At 40.7% G+C, this 22,688-nt stretch overlaps 2 protein-coding genes across 2 annotated transcripts in view; both read left to right on the forward strand.

Moving 5' to 3' along the window:
- LOC123246289 (histone H3-like centromeric protein CSE4) overlaps window positions 1–5,144 on the forward strand; it is a 22,634-nt gene extending 17,490 nt beyond the window's left edge. The window contains exon 2 of the mRNA XM_044675207.1: window positions 4,685–5,144. Coding sequence (XP_044531142.1) covers window positions 4,685–5,110 — 426 coding nt within the window. The 3' untranslated portion in view covers window positions 5,111–5,144. The remainder of the gene's footprint in view (window positions 1–4,684) is intronic.
- Window positions 5,145–10,293: 5,149 nt separating this feature from the next.
- Window positions 10,294–22,489, forward strand: HFE (homeostatic iron regulator). The gene is made up of 5 exons (XM_044675208.1): window positions 10,294–10,585; window positions 13,063–13,341; window positions 13,628–13,903; window positions 21,625–21,735; window positions 22,449–22,489. Exons 1-5 carry the CDS (start codon window positions 10,294–10,296, stop codon window positions 22,487–22,489), a joined length of 999 nt encoding a protein of 332 aa, XP_044531143.1.
- Window positions 22,490–22,688: the final 199 nt, after the last annotated feature.

Below are 22,688 nucleotides of genomic sequence, written 5' to 3' on the forward strand. Positions count from 1 at the left end.
AACTTCACATTTGCACAGAAACACAAATTATGTCACATCAAAGCACAATAAAGTTATAGTTTTACAAAGAATTTTCTTACGAAGATAATGCCGGATGAGAAACAGTCTCAAGGTTAAAAATGAGCCTCACTTCATCTAAAAGTTCTTTTGCCTGAGCTTGCCACTCTGTGACCTTGGGATGCCTGGAGCAGTTAGAGAGATATACCCACAGCTGCAGCTTTACTCTGCTGAGTGAAAAAAGTGTTAACTTGTTAAGTGCTGGTTTACTAAAATAAAGTTTTCCTAGAAGGCTATAATGTTTTTCAATAAGAAAAGGTGTGGATCATAAAAGGGGTCAAAAGAGGAGTCTCAGATTTTTAGCTATTCTCCTATTGGCTTCCCACAAGTATCCCCCTTAAGGGAGACAACAAGATTACAAAATATATAGGTGGAAAAATACTGACTACATTGTTTCCTATTTTTCAGTCAAGTCAAGATATAAATGCTAAGTGTGTTCTTTGTGCCAGAGGACAAAGAGATGGTGCAAAGGATAGAGTGCCAAGCCTGTAGTCCAGAAGACTCCTCTTTCTGAGTTCAAATCCAGCCTCAGACACCTACTATGTGACCCTGGGCAAGACACTTAACCCTGCTTGCCTCAGCTTCCTTATGTGTAAAATGAGCTGCAGAAGGAAATAGTGAAGCACCCCAATATCTTTGCCAAGAAAATTTCAAATGGAGTCCCAAAGAGTCAGACATGACTGAAACAACTGAACAACAAACAAATGTCAGACATTGCTAAGTGACAGAGATACAAAGACAAAAACTGCCCTTGTCCTCAAAGATCTTATATTTAAACAATACCTCTATCGTGACTTACATATAAGGTATCTACAAAGTAGATAGAAAGTCATCTGAGAGGGGGAGATATGAGCATATGAGTAGATCTGGAAACGTCTCCAGCAGGTGATATTTGAACTGAGTCTTAAAGAAAGCCAGAGCTCCAAGGCCAGTTCTCTGTCAATCATATCATGCTACCTCAGCTTAATTTTGTAAAATGTTGTTTGTTGAATTTTACAACTTTTTATTTGGAGTTGTGTGTTATTTCCAAGCCCAATCGCTATGGTAGATTTGGGACCTCATAAAAGACAATTAATTGTGGCATTGTCTAAGAACTGCTTGGAACACTACATGGAATGGAGATCATTAAGCACTGTGCCACAGAGACCATGCTTTAACAAGATGCTTTTTGTAAGGAATGGTAGAGTAAAAGAATGGTTAAAGGGGAAGAGAAAAAGTAAATCATTTGGTAGAGAGCCAGACTTGGAAATAGCAGGTCTTGGCCTCAGATACTTCCTACCAGTGTGATCCTGGGCAAGTCACTTAACCCCCATTGCCTAGCCCTTACTACTCTTCTGACTCAGAACTATTTAGTATCAATTCAAAAATGGAAGAGTTTTTTTAAAAAAAGTAAATCTCTAGAAAGGTACTTGAAAGTCATTTGAGTCTCCCTAAGTTTCCAGAGAAATTCCCAAAACTGGAGATAGGAACAAATTTGCTAAATGCATCCCAAGGAATTTTTTCAGTATAGAATATATTTACTTCTGGGTAAAATGTGATAGAGGTGATCAGAGAACTCTAATCTTCTCCACTGGAGTCTGAAGTACCATTCCCTAGAATGTCATGAACCTGTGCCCTGGGTCACTTTCTCCATGTATCCTGGGTCAATTCATTTTAGAATGATGCAATAATCTTTTACCGGTAGAAGGGAGAACTATGTCAAAGAGCATTGGCCCCAAAGTAATCTTTGAAAAAACTGACACCTTTTTTATCTTTCTTCCCGTCTTTTGAACATGTCAGAACTCTTTAGTTCTCCTAAAGACTTCCAATGGGAGAAGGAGGTTAAGGAGGTGATATCACCAGTAACTATGGCAGCTTTTCACACATGGTGTGTTTAGGTAAGCCAGAGACTGAATCTTGAGTCCCTAGCAGTTTTATATTTCTTTCCCTGAGTAGAGGTGACCAAATACTGATCCTGGAATGGTTGTTCTTAGTTATGGCAACAACCTCACGAGATTGAGTGTCTGGAAACTCCCTAGGTCTAGACCCAGGTTTCCTTGTAGAAAGTGATCACATCTTTTCAGAGGACATTCCCACAGCCAGAGGGATACTTGAGTTGAAAGAGCAAAGAAAGCCCAAACCAGGACATAGCTTGCCAGAAGATAGCCTTCATTGAGTTTCTCTGATAGCACAGGTTTGGACTTAAAGTGAAATATGTTCATCAGTCCCAAAAAGTATTTCATGTTAATGTTTTAAGACTCAACTTCTTAGGAAGAATATAATGTGTGCCAAATAATTGTAATGTGTTTTAAATATTTGTCAAAGTATACCTATTATTTTTTCATGTTTTTAGCATGTTTGTGGTAGAGGAAATAAATAGCTGTCCTTACTTTCTTTGTATATTAAGTGTATTTTCTAAACATGATCCCATTACTTTTTTGGAGTGACCCTGGATATGAGCCAAACATAACTTTTCTTTTTAGAGATTTTTCCAGGTTTTACTCTGGGATGGGAGCATAGTGAGCCAGAGTATGAGAAAAACCTTATTCTACTGCTTTAGGTGGCCCCCCAAGATTGAACCTAATCTCCTTCAACATAGAGCTAAGGCCCTTTAGTGGGAGAGGCCCTCCCCCTCATTTTATGCCATAGTTCATTGTCTAAAGTTTTTAGCTATACATCTATGAATTCTCAGTACAGATAGACACCTTGAAGTGATTCATTAAGTGAGAGGGGATCAACATCTTCTTCCAAGTTTGTGTTGTTAGTTTACCTTGGTCCTTTCTTGAATATTCCACATTTATAGCAAATTCACATTGAAACAGAACCTGATGTGTTTGTTCCAACTTTCTTCCAAAGCGCAATGGGAAGCTAAGAGCTATCTCTCAAATCAGGTATAGTCCTTTGCAGCCTAAGGAATGTCTAGGTCCAGAATCTCAGGAAGTGTGTAGTAAAGTATTCAGGCTTTTTGACAGAAACTACATGAAAGCATATTAGCCCAATATTGATGTTGCTAAGGCATGAAATCCTCATTAAATAAGAGCTCAAGGCAAAGTTGATCTGAAGTATAGGCAAAACTTTTGGCATTTAAAGCTCTTCATAACTTGGACCCTTCCTACTTTCTAGTCTTATACTTCATTGATCTCCACATATTTTCCTATCCAGCTACACAAATTGTTTTCTCTTCCTCAGACATGACTCTTCATCTCTTGTCTCCATGCCTTTGTACTTTTATCTCAGGAGGAACTGCTGCTAGGACAGGAAAGACAGCTTGATACAAATCAAATCAGGGGAAAACAACCAAGGTCCATTCATTAATTGAGGTTCCAGCCTTCATATTGTTACCATATTAAATGAGCAGAGAAATCATGCAAGGAGGAAGCTGGTTATAAATATCATTTCGTCACCAGGTACCTGATTATTTTGGCCTTTTCTCCCAATGCCTTCCCAAATTTAAACCTGGAATTGATCCTATTCCTCCCCAGCTCTTCAACCCTAATTCTAGAGAAGAAAATAACTCCAATCTATTGGAAATAGCCAAGTCAGCCCTGAAGAAAGGCTCAATGCTTTGGATTTAAAGTCACGGGGTTTGGATTTAAAGTCACATAGAGTTCTGTCTGAAATAAAATACCTCCATCTGAGGGCACCCCAGTGGTGGGACATAAGAATCACCGAGTCACGGGTTGGGTCTGAAGATCGCAAGGTCTGAGGTGAGGACTGAGGGCCTGGCGTAACGTGGCCACGGAAGTCAATGCAGAGGGCATTCCATTGGCCAAGGAAAGGGAGGAGGAGCTTAGGTTTGAAAAGCCAGGGAGGGAAGGGGAGTGAGGCTCTTTGTACGTTTCTCCGGACTTACTATGAGCTTGCATTTACAAATAGTAAAATAGTAAAATAGTAAAACGGAGACTGCCCCAGCTCCTTCTGGAAGATGGCATAAAGGTCTGCTTTTTCCAGGGTAATTCCTCTGAGTTGTTGCAAAGAAAATGTTATATAGCGGCACTTCTAAAAAAGGGACACTTGAATCGCTTAAGAGAACTGAGAGAATTTCTTTTTAGCTACACATACTACTGTACCCTAACAAATTAAAGCTAAATGTTAGCTTTACAACTAGCTGAGACTGAATTATGTCCCCCAAGTTAGGAATAAATCGATTAATGAAAAATTAAAGAATTGCTTAAGGCAATCAAGTATAAATTACTCCTTAGAATAGTATTTTTTTATTCCTGATTGGCTGATTGACTGAAGAGAATTTAAAAAAAGGAAAAAATGGTCAAAAAGAAGAAACAGCCTTAAAAAGCTCAGTTTTCTTCTCCCAAATAAATATCTTCTTTATCCAGTTGCAGGAAATCCCAAATAGTATTTAAAATGAGATCCGTTCCACCGAACTATAACATTAGGGCCAAAGGAATTTTGTCAGCGTTTCCCAAGAAGTCCTATTTGGAGGGAAGGAACAAAAAGAAAAACAACCTGAAAACGGTTGAGAGCCTCATCAATCTAACTAGAGTTAAACCCTTCGGTCTTCTAACAAGTCACTCAATGATGGACCAATCCTGCCTCAGCGCGGAACTTTTGAATGTTCTCTAGTCCAATCAGAAAACGGCCTTGTCTATAAATAGAGCAGCACTCTCCTTTCCTTTCAGATAGTTGGTAGGCTTCCTTGTTTGTCATGGCTCGTACTAAACAAACAGCTCGTAAATCCACCGGTGGTAAAGCGCCCCGAAAGCAGCTGGCTACCAAGGCTGCCCGTAAGAGCGCTCCAGCTACCGGTGGCGTAAAGAAGCCTCACCGATACAGGCCCGGAACCGTGGCTCTGAGAGAGATCCGGCGCTACCAGAAGTCCACGGAGCTGCTGATCCGCAAACTGCCCTTCCAGCGGCTGGTCCGAGAGATCGCGCAGGACTTCAAGACCGACCTGCGATTCCAGAGCTCGGCTGTGATGGCCTTGCAGGAAGCTAGTGAATCCTACCTTGTAGGACTGTTTGAGGACACAAATCTGTGCGCCATCCACGCTAAGCGTGTGACCATCATGCCCAAAGACATCCAGCTGGCTCGCCGCATCCGCGGAGAGAGGGCTTAAATTCTCGGCACCCTTTAAAATGCCGTACCCAAAGGCTCTTTTCAGAGCCACCCACCATTTCTCTAAATAGCTGTAGCACTGAAAACAAAATTCTTTTTAACTCGCCGTTTTCTTAGTTTATTTTGCTAGTGTCTAATACATTTGTTAATGATTGCTTTGACCTTTTTAAGTTTTGAAACCGCCTTACGCAGCTGATTTCAGTCTCAGACTGGTCAGATTCTACCCGGCTACCTTAGGAAAAATGCTTTTGTTCGGCGAGGGGTGGGGCGGGAATCAGAAATGAGGAAAGTGAAGGAGGATTAAGTCCAATGGTGCTATTTTAAATACGTTTGCCGCGTTTACTTCCACTGGAGTATCTTTGAAGCCTCACATCCTTACAAAATTTCTGCTGAGTTGGAACAAAGTCAACCCCCAAAATCATTGTCCTCAGAAACTTAAAATTTGCTAAGCTCAGTTGGAAATTACTTCCACTAAATGAAAATAGACGTGTTTGAGTAAATACCAGGATCCTCTTTAGAAATACTATTTATACAACGGAGATAGTTTTCACTTGCACCTGCTTCCTCATCTATAAAATTAAGAGAATTGAACTAGAAGTCTAAAATCCTTTCCAGATCTAAATCCTATATGACATTCTTTCTGAAAAGAGCAGTCTTCCTGATTGCAGGTCCAGCACACTAAATCACTGCACCTAAATGCCTGCCTCTGGCATTTAGGTGGAATCTACTAGCTACAAGGTTCTAATTTGATACTAATAACAATCCTGAGGGTAATATTTTCTCAATTTTCACAAATTATAAAACTAAGATAAGGAGGCTAATTGACTTGTTCAGTCAGTAGGGGAAAATTCCAAATCAGTTCTTCCAGAATGCATTTATGAATGAATGAAGAATTAAGCATTTATTAAGGACTTACTAAGTGAAAAAGCACTGTACTAAGCCCTAGGGATTCACGTGGAAAGCTGAAGCCAACTCCTGGTTCTCAACGTGTTTACATTTCTAATGGGATAGTTATCACATAAGGAAGATTTCAGTCACAAGTCAGATGGAAAGGTCTCATGATCCTTAGAATAAATCCACTGATAAAATCTAATCCCTTTCTGATACTGAACCATGTAATAATGCCAAGAACTTTAGCAATAAGAAATTTCTGTGGTGGTAGCATCTGCAAAAGCAGTTGCCAAGCTACATCTCCACAAAGCTTACTTTCTAAAATGGGGTATGGTTCAGGGCCCTGAACTGGTTCCATGAGGGCAGTGATGGCGAACCAATGGCACACAGAATGCTCTCTGCAGGCACCCCCCACCCAGTTTATTACTAGAAAGGCAGAGGGACTTCTACGGAACTGCTCCCCTCCCCCTCTCCACTGAGCCTGATGACATTTTTTCACATCCCCTACCCCTCTGCCCAGCAGCCCAATTGAAGCCAACAGGGGTTAAGGTGGGCAGCTCACAGGCAGTAGAGCTGGAGGGGAGCATTGTGCTTGGTGGGGTGGGGGACTCCCCTCCCCTTCTCTATACTTGATGAGGACATTCCTCACTTCACTTGCCCCTCTGCCCAGCAGCCCTTTGCTACCACAAATGGTTTTATTATGAGTAGGTACATATGGGACTTTCTGTGTATGACTTGGAGATATATGTCTACTAGTAGAATCTTTTGGTACGGTAGGGTATGGGAAAGTGGCAGATACAATGTAGTTATTGCTGTGTGCTATATACACAGAGCTAGTATAATGGGAAAAGCAATGGATCGGGCAAGAGAGGGCATAAATTCAAATGCTGTCTCTTCTTGCTACCTTGTGCATCTCAACCTTCATAGGCTTCAGTTTTTTCATCTGTAAAATGAAAGGTTTAAATTAGATAGTCTCAGGTGCCTCTTCCAGAGGACTATAAAATACTTCTACTCAAGGTTCTTATTTAAATCAAGAAAGGAGGCTATACTTACTGCTTGATGCATTAAAGCTACTGGCAAAACTATTCAACAGATGGGGGCAGTGGGGTGGCTCAGTAGATTGACAGCCAGACCTAGAGATGGGAGGTCCTAGGTTCAAATCTGGTCTCAGACACTTCCCAGCTGTGTGACCCTGGGCAAGTCACTTGACCCCCATTGCCTAGCCCTTACCGCTCTTCTGCTTTAGAACCAATTTACAGTATTGATTCCAAGATGGAAGGTAAGGGTTTAAAAAAAAGAAAAAACTATTCAACGGAGCTTCACCTGTAGTCAATTCTAACCCCCCAGATTTTGGAATATGCTTGGTAAGATTTTAATCTTTAAGCTTTTGCGTATGGCAGGAACTATCCTTTATCCATGATATGGTGGTTGTTTAGTCATTTCAATCATGTCCAAATCCTCCTAGCCTCTTTTGGGGTTCTCCTGGTGAATATACTGAGGTGGTTTGCCATTTTCTTCTGAGGCCAATTTTACAGAAAAGGAACAGAGATTTACCCAAAGTCACAGAGCTAATAAGGGTCTGAGGACAGATTTGAACTCAGAAAGATGAATCTTCCTGACTCCAGCTCTGGCACTCTACCCATTTTGCCACCTAACTATTTCCATCATGTGGTACAATTCTCAGTTGGGTGGCTGCTTGATAGGGTATTCAATATTTGTACTCAGTTTGTAGTCTATTGCCATTAAGTTTCATAATCTCTTGCCTCTCTACCAGAACTTTATAGGAATCAGACTGCCCTGTGCCAGTAAGATTGCAACTACCAAGGGACTATCATTTGAGCCACCTTTACCGGCTCACCCCTACTCCTCAACTAAATTTGTTCTAGTTCTAATTGCTCAAGAGACCATGGAGAAAATGCCACCTCTCTGAGAGTTTTTCCTGATCTGCATAATGAAGAGGTTAGGTTAACCTCTTAAGTTAGTTCTTAGATGGTTCAAACCTTTTGGCGGAGCATGGACTCCTTTAACAATTCTGTAAAGCTTATGGACCCCTTCATAGTATAATGTTTTGTTGCCTACATTCAAAATCGAAGGAAATGTTACATTTCAGTCAGAGATTTGTGAAAATAAAGACATCAATTTTTTTACCCCCTCCCAGTTCAGAGAAGCCCTAAAATTTGATCCATAGACTGTGGACCCCAGGTTAAGAACTATGAGGCTAGAAAGTCTTAATCAAATCTAAATGCTAGCATTCATTAATATTAGAACTGGAATATAGAGAGCCTGCTCCCTATATGGTTTTGGGGTCCTGAGTGGCGTTTTGTGGCATCGGATTGTTAAGACAGGAAAAAGAAAATGAGAACAACCAGACTAGTGGTTAGCCCATGTTGCTCTGAACTCTGTGGGCTTTGGAGTTTATTATATACTGATTTCAAACAAAGAACACAAAGAAAGAGTCACAGTTGTGAAGGGGTCACAAATCATACACAACCCATTAAAGTCTAAAAAGTAAAGATATAGGTACAAGGACAAGGGCCAAATTCCAACCACCAATTAGTAGGAGTTAATTCTGGGAGCAGAAATATATTTCATGGAGATGTTTATTAATTTACAGGTCTGCACCTGGTCAGATAGTCTGGCTTCAGTCTTATCTCTATTTTTGTCTGTGTCCAGCCTTGACTATATTTTTTAGAGTTCAGGCTTCTTAATTATCAAGAAGAGAAATTTTTAACTCAGTAGTTGCTGGTCTGCTAAGGACTCAAAGCTTTTCAATAAGTCTATAATGTTTTTCCAATAAGAAAAGGTATGGATCATAAGAGGTGTCAAAAAGTCTCAGATTTTTATCTATTCTCTTATTGGCTTCCCACACTGGAAGGAAACTTAAAAATCCCCCACTTAAAGTCCCTTCACTTTACAAATGTGAAATATCTGTAGGTAATCAATGAGTATTTCTGAATGAATGAATGAATTCTGTAGTCCCTTAAACCTGCCCTTCTGGTTCTTCTGCTTTGCCTGAAGATGCTTGCCTTGCCCCTATCCTACTCTGTTTTCCCTATCAAGAGTTGTCATCTCCCTACAAATAAACATGCTGGCCATGTGCTTGATTTATACCTATTCATCCACACTGTGTGTGTTTGTTCTAGGCTTTGGTTAATGCCTTTAGAAATGTGTACTGTTGGTCACAAGAGAGAGCACAAAGATAAGCCAGGCAAAGTTCAATAGTATATAAAACACACAGCTCCTGTATTTTCCTCTGGGAGCAGGACAAAAAGTCCATCTTCTTCAGTGTACAGACCATTTCAACAAAATATGAGGTGGGGGACATTCTGAAAAGGAATGTCCTCCTACTCCTGGAATAAAACACTTTAGGCCTCTCAGATTAGGCCACGTAAACTAAGATTTGGGGGCCAGCTTTGCAGGAAAGGCAGAGAGACATTCCTGTGACTTGGAAATATCCAGCAGGCTCAGGGTTGCAATGAGGACACTACCTCAACTGGCTCTTCTCTTGCCCCTCCTAAGGGCAATGGTCCATCAGGAGGGACCATCTCGTGAGTCTAAGGGTAGTGGTTAGCAGATGGGGTTGGTCAATGGGAAGTAGATAGGAGTGAAGAAATGGTTCAATCCTACCTCCATTCTCTCCTTCACTCCTACCTCTTTTCTCCAAAGAGCCATGAGAGACTAGGAGAAAGACAACTAATACTCTAATACTCCTTTAAACTCTCCTGTACTATTTGATTTTCTTCCTACTCCCTACTCACCCTGGATCCTGCAACTATCACTGTTTCCTTCTCAACTCTGTTCTCCTATCACTGCCCTAATCATTTTACTACTAATAATTTTAAATTAAATTTTCATAGTGCTTTCATATATTTTATTTGATCCTGGAAAAGCAAAAAAAAAACCCTCTAATGTTTTATATAAGCAAAGGATCATTAATTTGAAAGTAGTATGGTCTTTACAGGCAATCTTGTCTTGATCCTTCATTTTACAGATGAGGAAAGTGAGAGCTAGAGAGATTAAGGGACTTGTCCAAAGTCACACAACATTTTGAAAGTTGTAACAGTGATTCTGAGTATACAGGTCTCTTTCTTTCCTTCCTTTCCCTATCCTAAACTGTTCCATCTTTATCCCCAAATTAGAATGTGTGGTTTCTGGAAAGAAGTCATTGCTTCAAATTTTGTCCCAGTGAATTCCTCTTAGTAGCAGTTGATATTTATAGATTGATTTCCCATTGGTTAAAGAATCTGAAGTGCAGTTAATTCAAGGCTAGTATGTTCCCTCCTTCCCTGCTAAATGCCTGCCTCAGTGTTTTTGTCATCTTCAGGGACTCATTCTCTTCGATATCTCTTCATGGGGGCATCACATCCTGACTTGGGACTCCCTTCATTTGTTGCCCTCAGCTATGTGGATGAGCATTTATTTGTATGCTATGATCATGAGAGCCAAAAGGCAAAACCCCGGGGCCCATGGCTACAGAAGGAAGAAGATGAGTTTTGGGTGAGAATGACTCAAAGCCTGAAGGGATGGGATCACATGTTCATTATTGACCTTTGGACTATAATGGACAATCACAGTCGAGGTCAGGGTAAGTATCTGAAGTGCTTTATCAGTGGCATAACTTGTTATTTCAGTATCCTCGGGAACAATTTGGAGCTATAGTAGATGGAAGAATAGTGCTGCTTATATCCCTCAATTAACACAAAGTAGTCATAATTATTAGTGACCTTTTTATTGGCTTTGAACTGCTGACACAGGCACAAATGGTCTTTTATTTGTTGTTTCATTGTTTTTCAGTCATGTCTAACTTTTTGTGACCCTTTTTGAGGTTTTCTTGGCAAAGATAGTAGAGTGTATCCAAGGCCTGATTTGAACTCGGAAAATAGCCTTCTTAGCTCCTGGCCTGCCACTCCATCCACTGTGCCACCAAGGGACTTCCAAATACTATATATAGAATAAACAAATGAGCATTTATTAAGTCCTGTGATGTGCCAGGTCTTTTCTAGTGCTAGGGATATAAACATAAATCTGAGAAAATCCCCTTGCCCTCCAGGAACTTAAATTCTAATGAGGAGAAACTACACATATAGGGGAATGGCAGCCAGGAAAGGAAGTATTATTTTTTTTTTAAACCCTTGAAGTGAGGTAAACTAAGTCATTGATCAGAAAACCTGCTTTTCCCCGGAGAAAGCAAAAATCAGATATGAGCTTTCCTGTGAAGGTCAGTCAACTCAGAACCAAAGCAACATATATGGTCAGTAACCATGAAAAAGTAACTCCCTTACTAATAAGGAAGCTAGTATAGGATAAGATATACAATGGAATGTCCTGTAGCCCACACTAAAGACGAATCTGGCTTCTAGGCAATAAGGCTTGCTTGCCTCATCAAGGTTATTTCTCATTAATGAACATTGTTTGCTTTGTATCTTGCACACTATAAAAACTGCATTGTAACTTCAGTCCGGAGCAGCTTTCACTAGGAAAGTCTGTCCTGGCCAGTAGATTCATTTGTTAATCAATAGATTAATAAATAAATATTGGTTCCATTAATTTGAACTTCTGGGTGTCCTGACTCAGTTTATGAAGTGCACCACTTCACCTTTACCTTCCATCATAGAATCAATATGGTGTATTGGTTCCAAAGCAGAAGAACAGCAAGGGCTAGGCAATGGGAGTTAAATGGCTTACCCAGGGTCACAGAGCTAAGAAGTGTCTGAGACCAGAATTGAAACCAGGATTTCCCATCTCTTGACCTGGCTCTCAATTCACTGAGACACCCAGCTGCTCCTGATGATATTAATTTGATTACTATTCCCAAAGCAAAAGTTGGAAAGAGAATAGTGATTCTATGCCCATGGTGGATTAGATATGAAGCATGGTCTAGGGCTGCTTAGATATAGTGATTTAAATGAGTTTGTACTCATTCATATCCAATTAAGACCCCTCAGAAGGGCAGGAGAGGAATGGAAGGTCTTTGGAATTCTAGTCTAGAGGTTGCTGTCCCAAATTGGGAAGGATAGACAGAATCATAAAACATTAGAATTTTGGAAGGGTTCTTAAAGAACATATAATGCAATTTATAAATGAGTAAACTGAGACATAGGAAAGGTAAAATAAAATTGTCTAGGATCACATGAGTGAAAACGTGAGAAAGAACTGAGACCTGTACCATTTACAGATCAGAGTAATGTTATGTCCTACTTTCAAGGTATCATAGCTGCTCTATATACTTCAAATATGTCAAGGACAGAGTAATCTTTCCTTTAAAAAACATTTTAGTAACTGAACCATAAGCTTTATTCTTAAAGCCCAGTTTTCTTTGAAACCTCCATCTTCTAGGCAACTAAGAAAGGCAGAACTTAAAATTAATTATGAAATGGAGCTGGCAAGAAATACACTCTTCCAGAGTTCAGGAAACAACATAAGGAAAAATATATTAAAAATAACATAAGGCTTTTCATGAATAAGGATGTAGCCCTCAAAAAAATTTCAAACTAGGACTTGGGGTTCAGCTGTAAGTTTTTTCCCTTTCCCCCTTCTCAGAGCCATCCTTTTCAGTTTTACATAGGAAAAAGAGATTTGGGAAATTAAGGAGGAAAGTCTTGGATTATTTACACTAAAAAGGTAAAAAAGATAGAACAGGGCAAACTAAGCTCCTCTTCCATGATTCTGTCCTCTCTCTCAATGAGGTTCTCTATTTAAATAAGAGAAAATGCTGTTTTAATCCTTTATTATTAAGGCATTTGTTTTGAAATGTTTTACATTAGTGATTATGGTATATCGATACTTATTTTTTCTTGTCATCAAGCAAAGGAATCTCTTTGCAGTATTGATACCTAGTGTGAATGTGAAGGCTCTCCTTGGAACATGTTATCTATTTACACACACATATGTATATGTGATATGTATATGCATATATCTGACTTATATTTAAGATGCATATAGATGCATGCGTATATGCATCTATACATATATAGCTGATATAAAAGTTTTTGAAGTTTAGAGAGACATTTGCAGTAGAACCCAACATCTTTGATAACTGCTTTGGGGATTGGGGATTGTTAGGGTCTCACATATTACAGGTCATCCTTGGCTGTGAATTTCTGGTGGAAGACAACAAGACCAGAAGTTTCTGGAAATATGGCTATGATGGTCAAGACTATCTCACCTTTCATCCAGATACAATGAACTGGACAGCAGTTCAGCCTGAAGCCCAGGCCACAAAGCAGGAATGGGAGATGAACAAGATCCAGGCAAAGCAACATAGAGCTTACCTAGAAAGGGACTGCCCTAAGCAGCTACAGAGATACTTGGAGATTGGGAGTGAAATCCTGAATAAGAAAGGTATAATGCTTGCAAAGTAAGTATTCTGCATATGACAGTGGCTCCCACTAGTGAGCCTATGTCAATCTATGTGACAGATTCCCTGTAGATAAGGCTTATACAACTCTAAAGGACTGAAACTTGGTGATTTTTTTTTTAATCTGCTGTTCGGAGAATTGTCTATTTGAAACCTATCCCTCTCTATGATCCCAGTCACTAGGATGAGGTGAACTGAAAGTTTCAGCCTCACTAGGAACCAGTAGAGAGAAGTTCCTTCCTTACCTTTTCCTTTTACCTACACTTTCAGTGCCCCCATTGGTGAGAGTAAGCCGACACATCACTGATGAAGGTGTTATCACCCTGAGATGCCAACCTCAAAACTTCTCCCCAGTGAACATCACACTGAGCTGGTTGTGGGATGGAAAACAACTGACCCAAGGAACTGAGCTTGGAGACATTCATCCTAGCGGAGACGGAACCTTCCAGATCTGGATGACTGTAGCTATTACTCCAGGAGAAGAACAGAGATATGCCTGCCAAGTAGAGCACCCAGGACTAGACCAGCCCCTCATTATGACTTGGGGTATGGACCAGGATGAAGAATGCAGAAAAAAGGGAATCTTTCTATATGAAGAGAAAAGAGATTATTTGTCTAGGCTGTAGGACCCAGAAGAATTCTAGGGATTCTTCTTTGGTGGGTGGCTGGTGGAATCATGGACCCCTAACAACCCTTTCCAGAACCAGCCGGTTACAACTGTGGGGGGTCCGTGAAACAGCCACCTGAGAGACCATAGGGAGAGGGAGGGGAACCATGCACGCAAGAAGACAAGGAAGTCTAATGGAACATGGCCCGTTTATTGCTGGTATAGAGCAAGAATATATATGTTCAGGGTGAGGGGGCTGGTGGTCGGGATGAAGAGAGAAAGGGACAAGTAGTTACGAGGCAGGAACATGGAAAAAGAACACGCAGTTATGTGGAAAGTCTGGAGGAGGTTTTGCAACTATGCCCCCGCCCAAGCGGGGCTCATAATCCATATCGTTCTCGAAGAGTTACTATTTTTATTTTATAGTCTTGGCTCCTAACAATTCCCCCTTTCTTTATTTTTAAATGAAGGGCATAATGACTAAGTGCGCTCCTTTTGACCATTGTTTCCTCCAAGTCTTATACCATTTTTCTCAAAGCACCTTATGTTTCCCAGTTGATCCATAGATGATATTTGCAGCGACGGCCCCTGTCTTAGGCTACACAGGGGGAGTTACTCGACCATCAAGGGTCGAGGACCTGTGCTATTCCCGTCATTGGGTTACCGCCCTGTTAAAATGTAAACGAGTATCCTGAGGTTGTTCCGCGTCCGTTATCTCAATACGATGGTATTGAACCATAGGAAACTTATCAAGGGCTGAGTCGACGTTTGATTTAATGAATTTGGTTAGACGTTGGAAAACCCAAGGGCCAAAAGTAAGAGCTAATATAAGAATGAGAAGTGGTGTAATAATAGTAGGGATCAGAGTAGATAGCCAAGGAGAGTTTTTAAGGAGTGTATTAAACCATCCTTCTCGTGCCTTGGCCTCCCTCTTCTTCTGAGCTAATCGCTCTCGTAATTTTGCCATGGATTCTCGGGCAATACCGATATGGTCTGCGTAAAAGCAGCATTCTTCTTTAAGTGCAACACATAACCCGCCCTCTTTTAGGAATAAAAGGTCAAGTCCCCGTCTATTCTATAAAACAACCTCCGAAAGGGAGGTGAGAGATTTTTCTAGGGCTGTAACTGCACCAAAAATAAGGTTGAGGAGACGCTGAGAAGTAGAAGTAGGAGGGAGGTAAGGGGTTGGGTTTGGGGTCAGGTGAGGTCTAGACTTGGCAGAGATTGAATGGGGTCTGGAGTTATCAAGGGGAGTGTGGGTAACAGAGGGGAACCGTACTGGCGGAAGTGGGGGGAATGGGGGTTGTCGCTCAGTGAGAATAATATTAGGGCCAACCGAAACTGTGATGGTTTTGATTCGGAGGCGGATAGTCATAAGAACGACATCATCTGGGCCTATCTTATAAAGGCGCAATCCCCAGGTGAGGCCATCGGTCCATCGGGAATCCAATTTCCCGGTGTTGGTAAAAGAGATGTTAAGGGGATTATAATTAGGGATCTTAGGGGGATTATTCAAAATACAAGAAGGCGGTCGAAGTCCGCTCGTAATTTGGATAAGATCCCGATTTTTTGGGACCCATTGTACAGTACTGATAGTCTCACACCCCCAGATGGCACAGTATCCTTCAGAAAGACCACCGCAAAAGTCAGGTTGGGAGAATCCTGGACAACCGTAGATGGGGAATGTAGGTATCATTTTCGTCCAGGGCGGAGGTTGAATGGCAGGTGAACAGTAGTGAAACGAGGAGGAAGAAGAGTTTCCTAGCTGACAAAAGTCAATAAAAAGCTCGGGGAACCAAGTGAGAGGAGGCATGTTCTGTGAAGTGACCCGCGAAAGGATTCTTTGGTTGATCGGGTTAATGATTTCCCAGGTTTGTCTGGCAGGGAAGTGAGGGCTCCGACCGTGACAGGCAAGGAATAACTGGAAGATGTAGAGGAGGCAATTCCAAGGAGAAGTCATCTTCCTGCGGAATGAAGAGAAGGTTTCTCAGGGGTAAGCCCTGGGCCATCAAGATTAGTGTCGGGGGTAAAGGTTTTGATCAGCCTAGACGGAACCCAACGGACATTATTCGCTGTTTTATCAAAGATGCAGGCGGAACCTTTTCCCCAGGTAAGGACAGGGTCAGGGCCGCACCAGAGGCCAGTGAGGGGGTCACGCCAAAGGACTGTGGCCAAATTTGATGAAGTATGCGGATGCCAGTGGCGATCAGCAGCAGAAGGCCCTTCAGCATCCAGCGTAAAGAAATTAAGAACAAAGAGGGCATGAGCAAGAAGCAGAGTCTGATTACCATTTAACGGGTAAAGAGTCTCTTGAGCCTTGAGTTTAAAAAGTGTATTTTTAAGAGTTTGGTTTGCTCGTTCGACAATACCTTGCCCTTGTGGGTTATAAGGTATGCCTGTAACATGTTTTATGCCTAATTGGGAACAAAATTGTTTAAAGGCTTGGCTGGTATAGCCAGGGCCATTGTCTCTTTTGATGGAGAGAGGTTTCCCCATCATAGACATAGCCAGAAACGTATGTTTGATAACATGTTTAGTGGCTTCCCCGGATTGTGCAGATGCAAAAAGAAAGCCACTAAACGTATCAATGGAAACATGAACATACTTGAGTTTAGCAAAAGAGGGGACGTGGGTGACGTCCATTTGCCATAGATGGCCGGGAAGAAGGCCACGGGGATTAATCCCCAAATGGGGTTCAGGCAAGAGAGTAACACAATTCTTACAATTTTTCACAATTGACCTGGCCTGTTCCCTGGAAATTTTGTAGGCTAGGCGAAGGGATTGAGAGTTGAGATGGTGAAACCTGTGTGCCTCTGTAGCGAGGGAAACAGGATCAGGCGAGAGGGCAGGAGGGGTGGACGTAGATGCTAAGGCAATTAAGCGAGTGTGTTGATCTGCAAGATCGTTCCCAAAAGATAAGGGGCCTGGAAGGCCGGAGTGGGCACATATGTGGCCCACAAAAAAGGGACAGGACCGTGATCGAATGGCCTGCTGGAGTTGGAAAAAAAGAGAAAAGGTAGCGGTTGTTGGCTGAACCGCAGGAACAATTTCAAGTCGGAGTAGGGATTGGACAACATATCTGCTATCCGAGTAGAGATTGAATGGAGTATCAGGCAGAGAATGAAAAACTATTAAAGCAGCATAAAGTTCCACCAGCTGCGCAGACTCATAAGGAGTTCGGATAGAACGAGGGTGATTGTTCATGACTATGGCAGCAAGGCCAGTTTTGGAACCATCCACAAAGATTGTGGGTGCCCCTGAAATGGGGGAGAATCGGGTATGGCGTGTGAGTATGAAGGGAGTAAAATTGAAAAACTGTAGCAATTTGTTACTGGGCATGTGATTGTCTAAGATGCCCTGAAACGTGGAGATGAGTATAGCCCAATTGTCATTCTGAGATTTAAGCCAGTCGAGCTGTTCTCTGCTATAAGGGGATACTATGTGGTCAGGGGGACGGCCGAAATGGCGTGTGGAAAGGCGAATGCCTATCATAGCTATACGGGCAATCAAATCGGGGTAAGAGGCAAGAATCTTCCGATTGTGCATGGGGAGATGTATCCAAATGAGGGGAGAAGGATCTTGCCAAAGAAGTCCAGTGGGAGAAAACTCAGTGGGAAAAATAAGGAGGTATAAGGACAATTCTGGGGAGAAATATCCAATATTCTGGGTGGCTATAGCCTGTTCTACCTTTTTGAGAGAAACTTCACCTGCCGGGGTCAAAAAACGAGGGGAGGAAGGGTCAGCATCCCCTTGCAGGATATCCTCCAGAGGATGGAGGTCTACCTTAGAATGTTGCAGGTAGGGACGTAGCCAATTAATATCCCCTAGAAGCTTCTGAAAGTCATTAAGAGTCTTAAGAGAAGAGCGTTTAAGCTCGACTTTATTAGAAAACAGCCGGTCGGGTTCAAGTCGAAATCCTAAAAAAAGGTGAAGGGATATTGAGTTTGAATTTTATCTGGGGCAATGCTAAAGCCACGGGCTTGGAGCGCGCTAACGATAGCCTGGGCTATAGTCTGTGCCAATGAGGGGGAAGGGGCAGCAATGAGGAGATCATCCATGTAATGAATGAGATAGGCTAAGGGATAATGAGTCCTAATGGGGTCAATAGATTGAGCAACAAATTTTTGACATAGTGTAGGATATTAGCCATTCCCTATGGAAGTACACGCCACTGAAATCAAGGGTTAGGCCCTATGTGATTGACTATGGGAATGGAGAATGCAAAACGAGGGCTATCGGAGGGATCAAGAGGAATTGAGAAAAAGCAATCCTTAATATCAATGACAATTTTGCTGAACCCTTTTGTCCTAAGGCTTAATTTTAAGTTATCACAATATATGTTATTTGCTTTTTATAAATTTCCAAACCATATTTCCTTTGTATTAACTGTCTTTTATTCTCTATAATATCTGCAGTTTCCCTTTTTATTTTAAATTTATGCTCCAATTGTGGTGAATTAGGGAAACCTGAATTTTTTCACAATCATTATTGATGTTATAAAGTTGCTATTAGCTTCCTGTTCATTTTTTCACTTTACAGAGCTAAACTGGCAAGTCACACTTGATTGGTCACTGTACCTCTCTGAGTCTGTTCACATGAAGCTATTCTACATGTCTGTTCTTACCCATAATAATATTTTTTTCTTTAAACAAATTGCATGTTATTCCTTGGATCGTGAATTTCTTCTAATACATTGCACATGCTTTTAAAATAATTTTATATCCTAATAAATTACAATGCTGTCCAAATTTTTTATATTCATAATATACTAGATTCCTAATACAAAAATATTATTTTTGAATTACCAAATTTTGAAACCCTAATGTTAATTATATTTTTACCTATTACTTAATATGATGGTACAGATCTTAGAGTAACAAGTTTACATGTTCATATGTTTTCCCTAAATTCAGTTCAATAAGCATTTTTGGTAAGTCTGATCATTCCTACACTGCAAATCCTAATAGATAGCTTTTTCAATATAAGTTTCGTGCATTCTTAAATTTAACAGAAATTCCATTTTTAACTAGTAGTCAATAAATTTACACAATACCATCAGTACCTATTCAGTCCCTTAGCAAATATATACTCTAATGGGTAGAGAAAGGTCCATGAGTTTGGGGGAGAATGGGCGACGATTTTTAGCTTCTCATAGCTACTTCCTGCTGAACTGGGGTGGCGTGAATGATTCGCTCTCAACAAATAATTTTCTCATGGACCAGTCTCTATCTAAAGGGATCTAATTTTGAAATGTAAGCCAATTGCATTGTTCTAATAATCTTTAAGTTAAATTTTTCACTAACATCAGTTTAATTAATGTTAGGTTGAATTCATGGTTGTTTAAAGAAGCTTTTTCACTCTTGGTTAAGCACTGAGCAAGACTGATGGTTTTTATTTATTTTTTTTGCTAGCTAAGAAAGTTAAGCTGCACTTCTATACTTCTGAACACAACTAAGAATCATTGCTTCCTCTCTGAATAAGTTTTGCATTTTTAGAATCTTTTGTAATTTTCATTAGATATATGTCTTAGTACTTAACCTGTTGATAAAATTTAGTGATGGGATCAAATTTGTCCCTTTTTCTGTCTTTTGATTTCTATGTTCCCTTTCTCATGGCCAGTGAGAAATGGAGGGAGAAATGTTTGACAGATTAGTTTGTTTAACTCTTGCCTTAATAAGAGCAGAGAATAAGATTTCTTTTAACCAATTATTTTATCTTAGAGTTTAAGACATTCAGAAATTACGATGTTATTTTCTGAATTTCTCTAACGCTTCTGTCTGTCTTCTCCATTCCTCCGGAATGAATGAAGAAGAGAGAGAGAGATTTATTTTTTCCAACCTATAACCCTCCCATTGTGATCACGGACAAACAACATATAACACACAGAATGATCAAGGACACATTTCCCGGGCATATCACACACACTCTGACAAATATAAAACATAAATTATATAAGCTAGATTTTTCTTTTCATCCTGGCAAAAGATCAATTGTTACAATTCATATCTCCATGACTAAAAAATTCTGTGAAAAAGAATGAGTCAAAAAAGGGTTAATTCTTAACAAGGAGCTAGCTGACATATAATGAATTTTGTTTCTTAATTACCTTTCTTCATGCTTCAATAAGTATCCTAAAATAAATACACTTTTGCTTTTTCATTTTTCTATGAAGTGGGATTCTGATACCTGCCTGAATAATTCCAGGTATGCCACATTACTGGAAAGACTGGTTTAGCTAAGTGAAAATTGTTAAAACTTTTTACATTGTCTGTAGCTATTACCGATTGGACTCCTTCCAAGGGAGAAAGAGAAAAAAAAACTATGACAAAACTGGTTTTTCTAGCTGAAGCAAAGTAGCCAGCCGCTTCTAAAAAGGGGGGCAGAGAGGAAAATTTCTGGTCACTTTTAAATTCGCCGTTTAGTCCTAGAGAAAAATACGCTTTTTCTGGTGTTCTTCTAAGAAGGGCCCAGTGCCCTAATGCTTAATTTTGCCCGAGGGGGCCATTGTTATGGTAACGGGCTGCCTCCTCCTCCAATTCTTTTTGGTAGGCAGGATTAAGTGTGCTTTCTTGAGGAGGGTCTGTATATAGAACTGGATAAAGGTGTGGCTTTGTTTTTGTGGGGACTAGGGGTTCCTCAAGAGAGGGGTTTTGATAAGTTCGTCTAAAAGAGACGAGGGGCGCTCATTCTTTTTAAAGGGCAAACTCTGTTCCTCAATTGAGCTCATTTCTTCAGTTTTAATTTTAGATTCCAAGATAGCATCCTCAGCCAGCTGAGGAGGTGTGAGACTAGTTTCTATAAAGCAAAAGAACCGGAATAGATTTTTTTCTTAATTCTAATACCTCTCTCCCTGAGACTACTTTTTAACTCCTTAACAAATAACGCTTCCTTCGAGAGTGTCTTACCCATCATTCACACACTTGCACTTCCCCACGTTCTTGCCGTTGCTTGTGCTTAGGTGGACAGTATAATCCCCCGTCAGGATCTTGCCTTCAGGCAGGCACCCTACTACACAGTATGCAAATCGCAGACTATCTCCACACAGAATCTCTTTCCACACACACACACACACACACACACACACACACACACACACACACACATTACCCAGATCCGACTCCTCTCAGTTTAATGCCTATGGTGATGGGACAACTTACCCTGCCTCCTCAAGGTTGTCCGGTCAACCTCTACCCGTTACTTTAGTTCGCGGCCGCGAAGTGTGCTCCTCAGTTGTCCAGTAAGCTGTTTTCTCCATGCCCCACACGTTGGGCGCCACTTTTCCGGAACCAGCCGGTTACAACTGTGGGGGGTCCGTGAAACAGCCACCTGAGAGACCATAGGGGGAGGGAGGGGAACCATGCACGCAAGAAGACAAGGAAGTCTAATGGAACATGGCCCATTTATTGCTGGTATAGGGCAAGAATATATACGTTCAGGGTGAGGGGGCTGGCGGTCGGGATGAAGAGAGAAAGGGACAAGTAGTTACGAGGCAGGAACATGGAAAAAGAACACGCAGTTATGTGGAAAGTCTGGAGGAGGTTTTGCAACTATGCCCCCGCCCAAGCAGGGCTCATAATCCATATCGTTCTCGAAGAGTTACTATTTTTATTTTATAGTCTTGGCTCCTAACACAACCCCTAACCTTCCTATCCTATTTCAGAACATCATCCACTGACTGTCACCCTGGCTACTGGGATTACCACTGGGATCATCGTTAGCATCATCATTACCACCATAGCTGTGATCATCTGGAAAAAAAGGAAGGTGTCAAGTAAGTGGGAAAGAGAAAAGAGAATTTTGCCTATGTGATTACAATAGCCCCTAAGACATACTCACTTAGAATTGTCAGGTGTTTTCAACATCAGAAATGGGCATGATTTATCAATGGAAACGGCACTAAATAAGATGCATTACTATCAGCTTTGCCCTTCCTCCCTAAGGATCATGGGGACTTTCTAATTTGCAGCTGAAAACTCCTATGTTATCTTATGTTATGTGAGCTCCTCAAAAGTAGGAAATACTTTTTTTCTTTTTCTATCTCTCTCTTTTTTTAATGGAAAGAATGGAAAGAATGATTTCTATTTTTAGATTCACTGAAATGTTACCCTCTTCTGTAAAAAGTTTTATTTATTCACTTATTTTTGTACATTTATTATAAGAAATAGTTTTGCATTTGATCATTCCCCTAGTGCCTTGACACTTTGCCCCTTGATCCAAGCAGCTTATTCCTAACTTGTCCCTGGAGATGAGTCTGGGTGGGGCCATATACCCCTCCAAAATCATCCTTCCTAGCTTTCCATGGGATTTCGTAGGACATTTGCCCAAAAATGAGAAGGAAAATATGTTTCCACCAGAATTTGAATATGGTGATGGCCCATAGGACCAAAGAACCCAAAACAGGAAAATTAGGTTAAAATTAAGGAAAGAATTAACTATAACTCTTTATTTTCCTATCCCTCATCATAAAGTTTCTTCTCTCCACAGGAGGACTGAGAAGGAACTATATCCAGAATAAAGGTGAGTGAGCCCAAGGAAAGATAGCACATATCACTTTTTTTTTTCTAAACAGACTTCAGAACTTATTCTTCTGAGGGGAGAGGGAAATTACAATCAGTACTTACCTATTATCTATTATATAAGAATAATAAGTAATAATAGATAAAATTTATATAGTGTGTGCACTATTCTAAGCCCTTTAAAGTTATCATCTCATTTGATCCTTAT

The sequence above is a fragment of the Gracilinanus agilis genome, chromosome 4, assembly GCF_016433145.1.
Source record: "Gracilinanus agilis isolate LMUSP501 chromosome 4, AgileGrace, whole genome shotgun sequence".
In the NCBI taxonomy this organism is placed as follows: Eukaryota; Metazoa; Chordata; class Mammalia; order Didelphimorphia; family Didelphidae; genus Gracilinanus; species Gracilinanus agilis.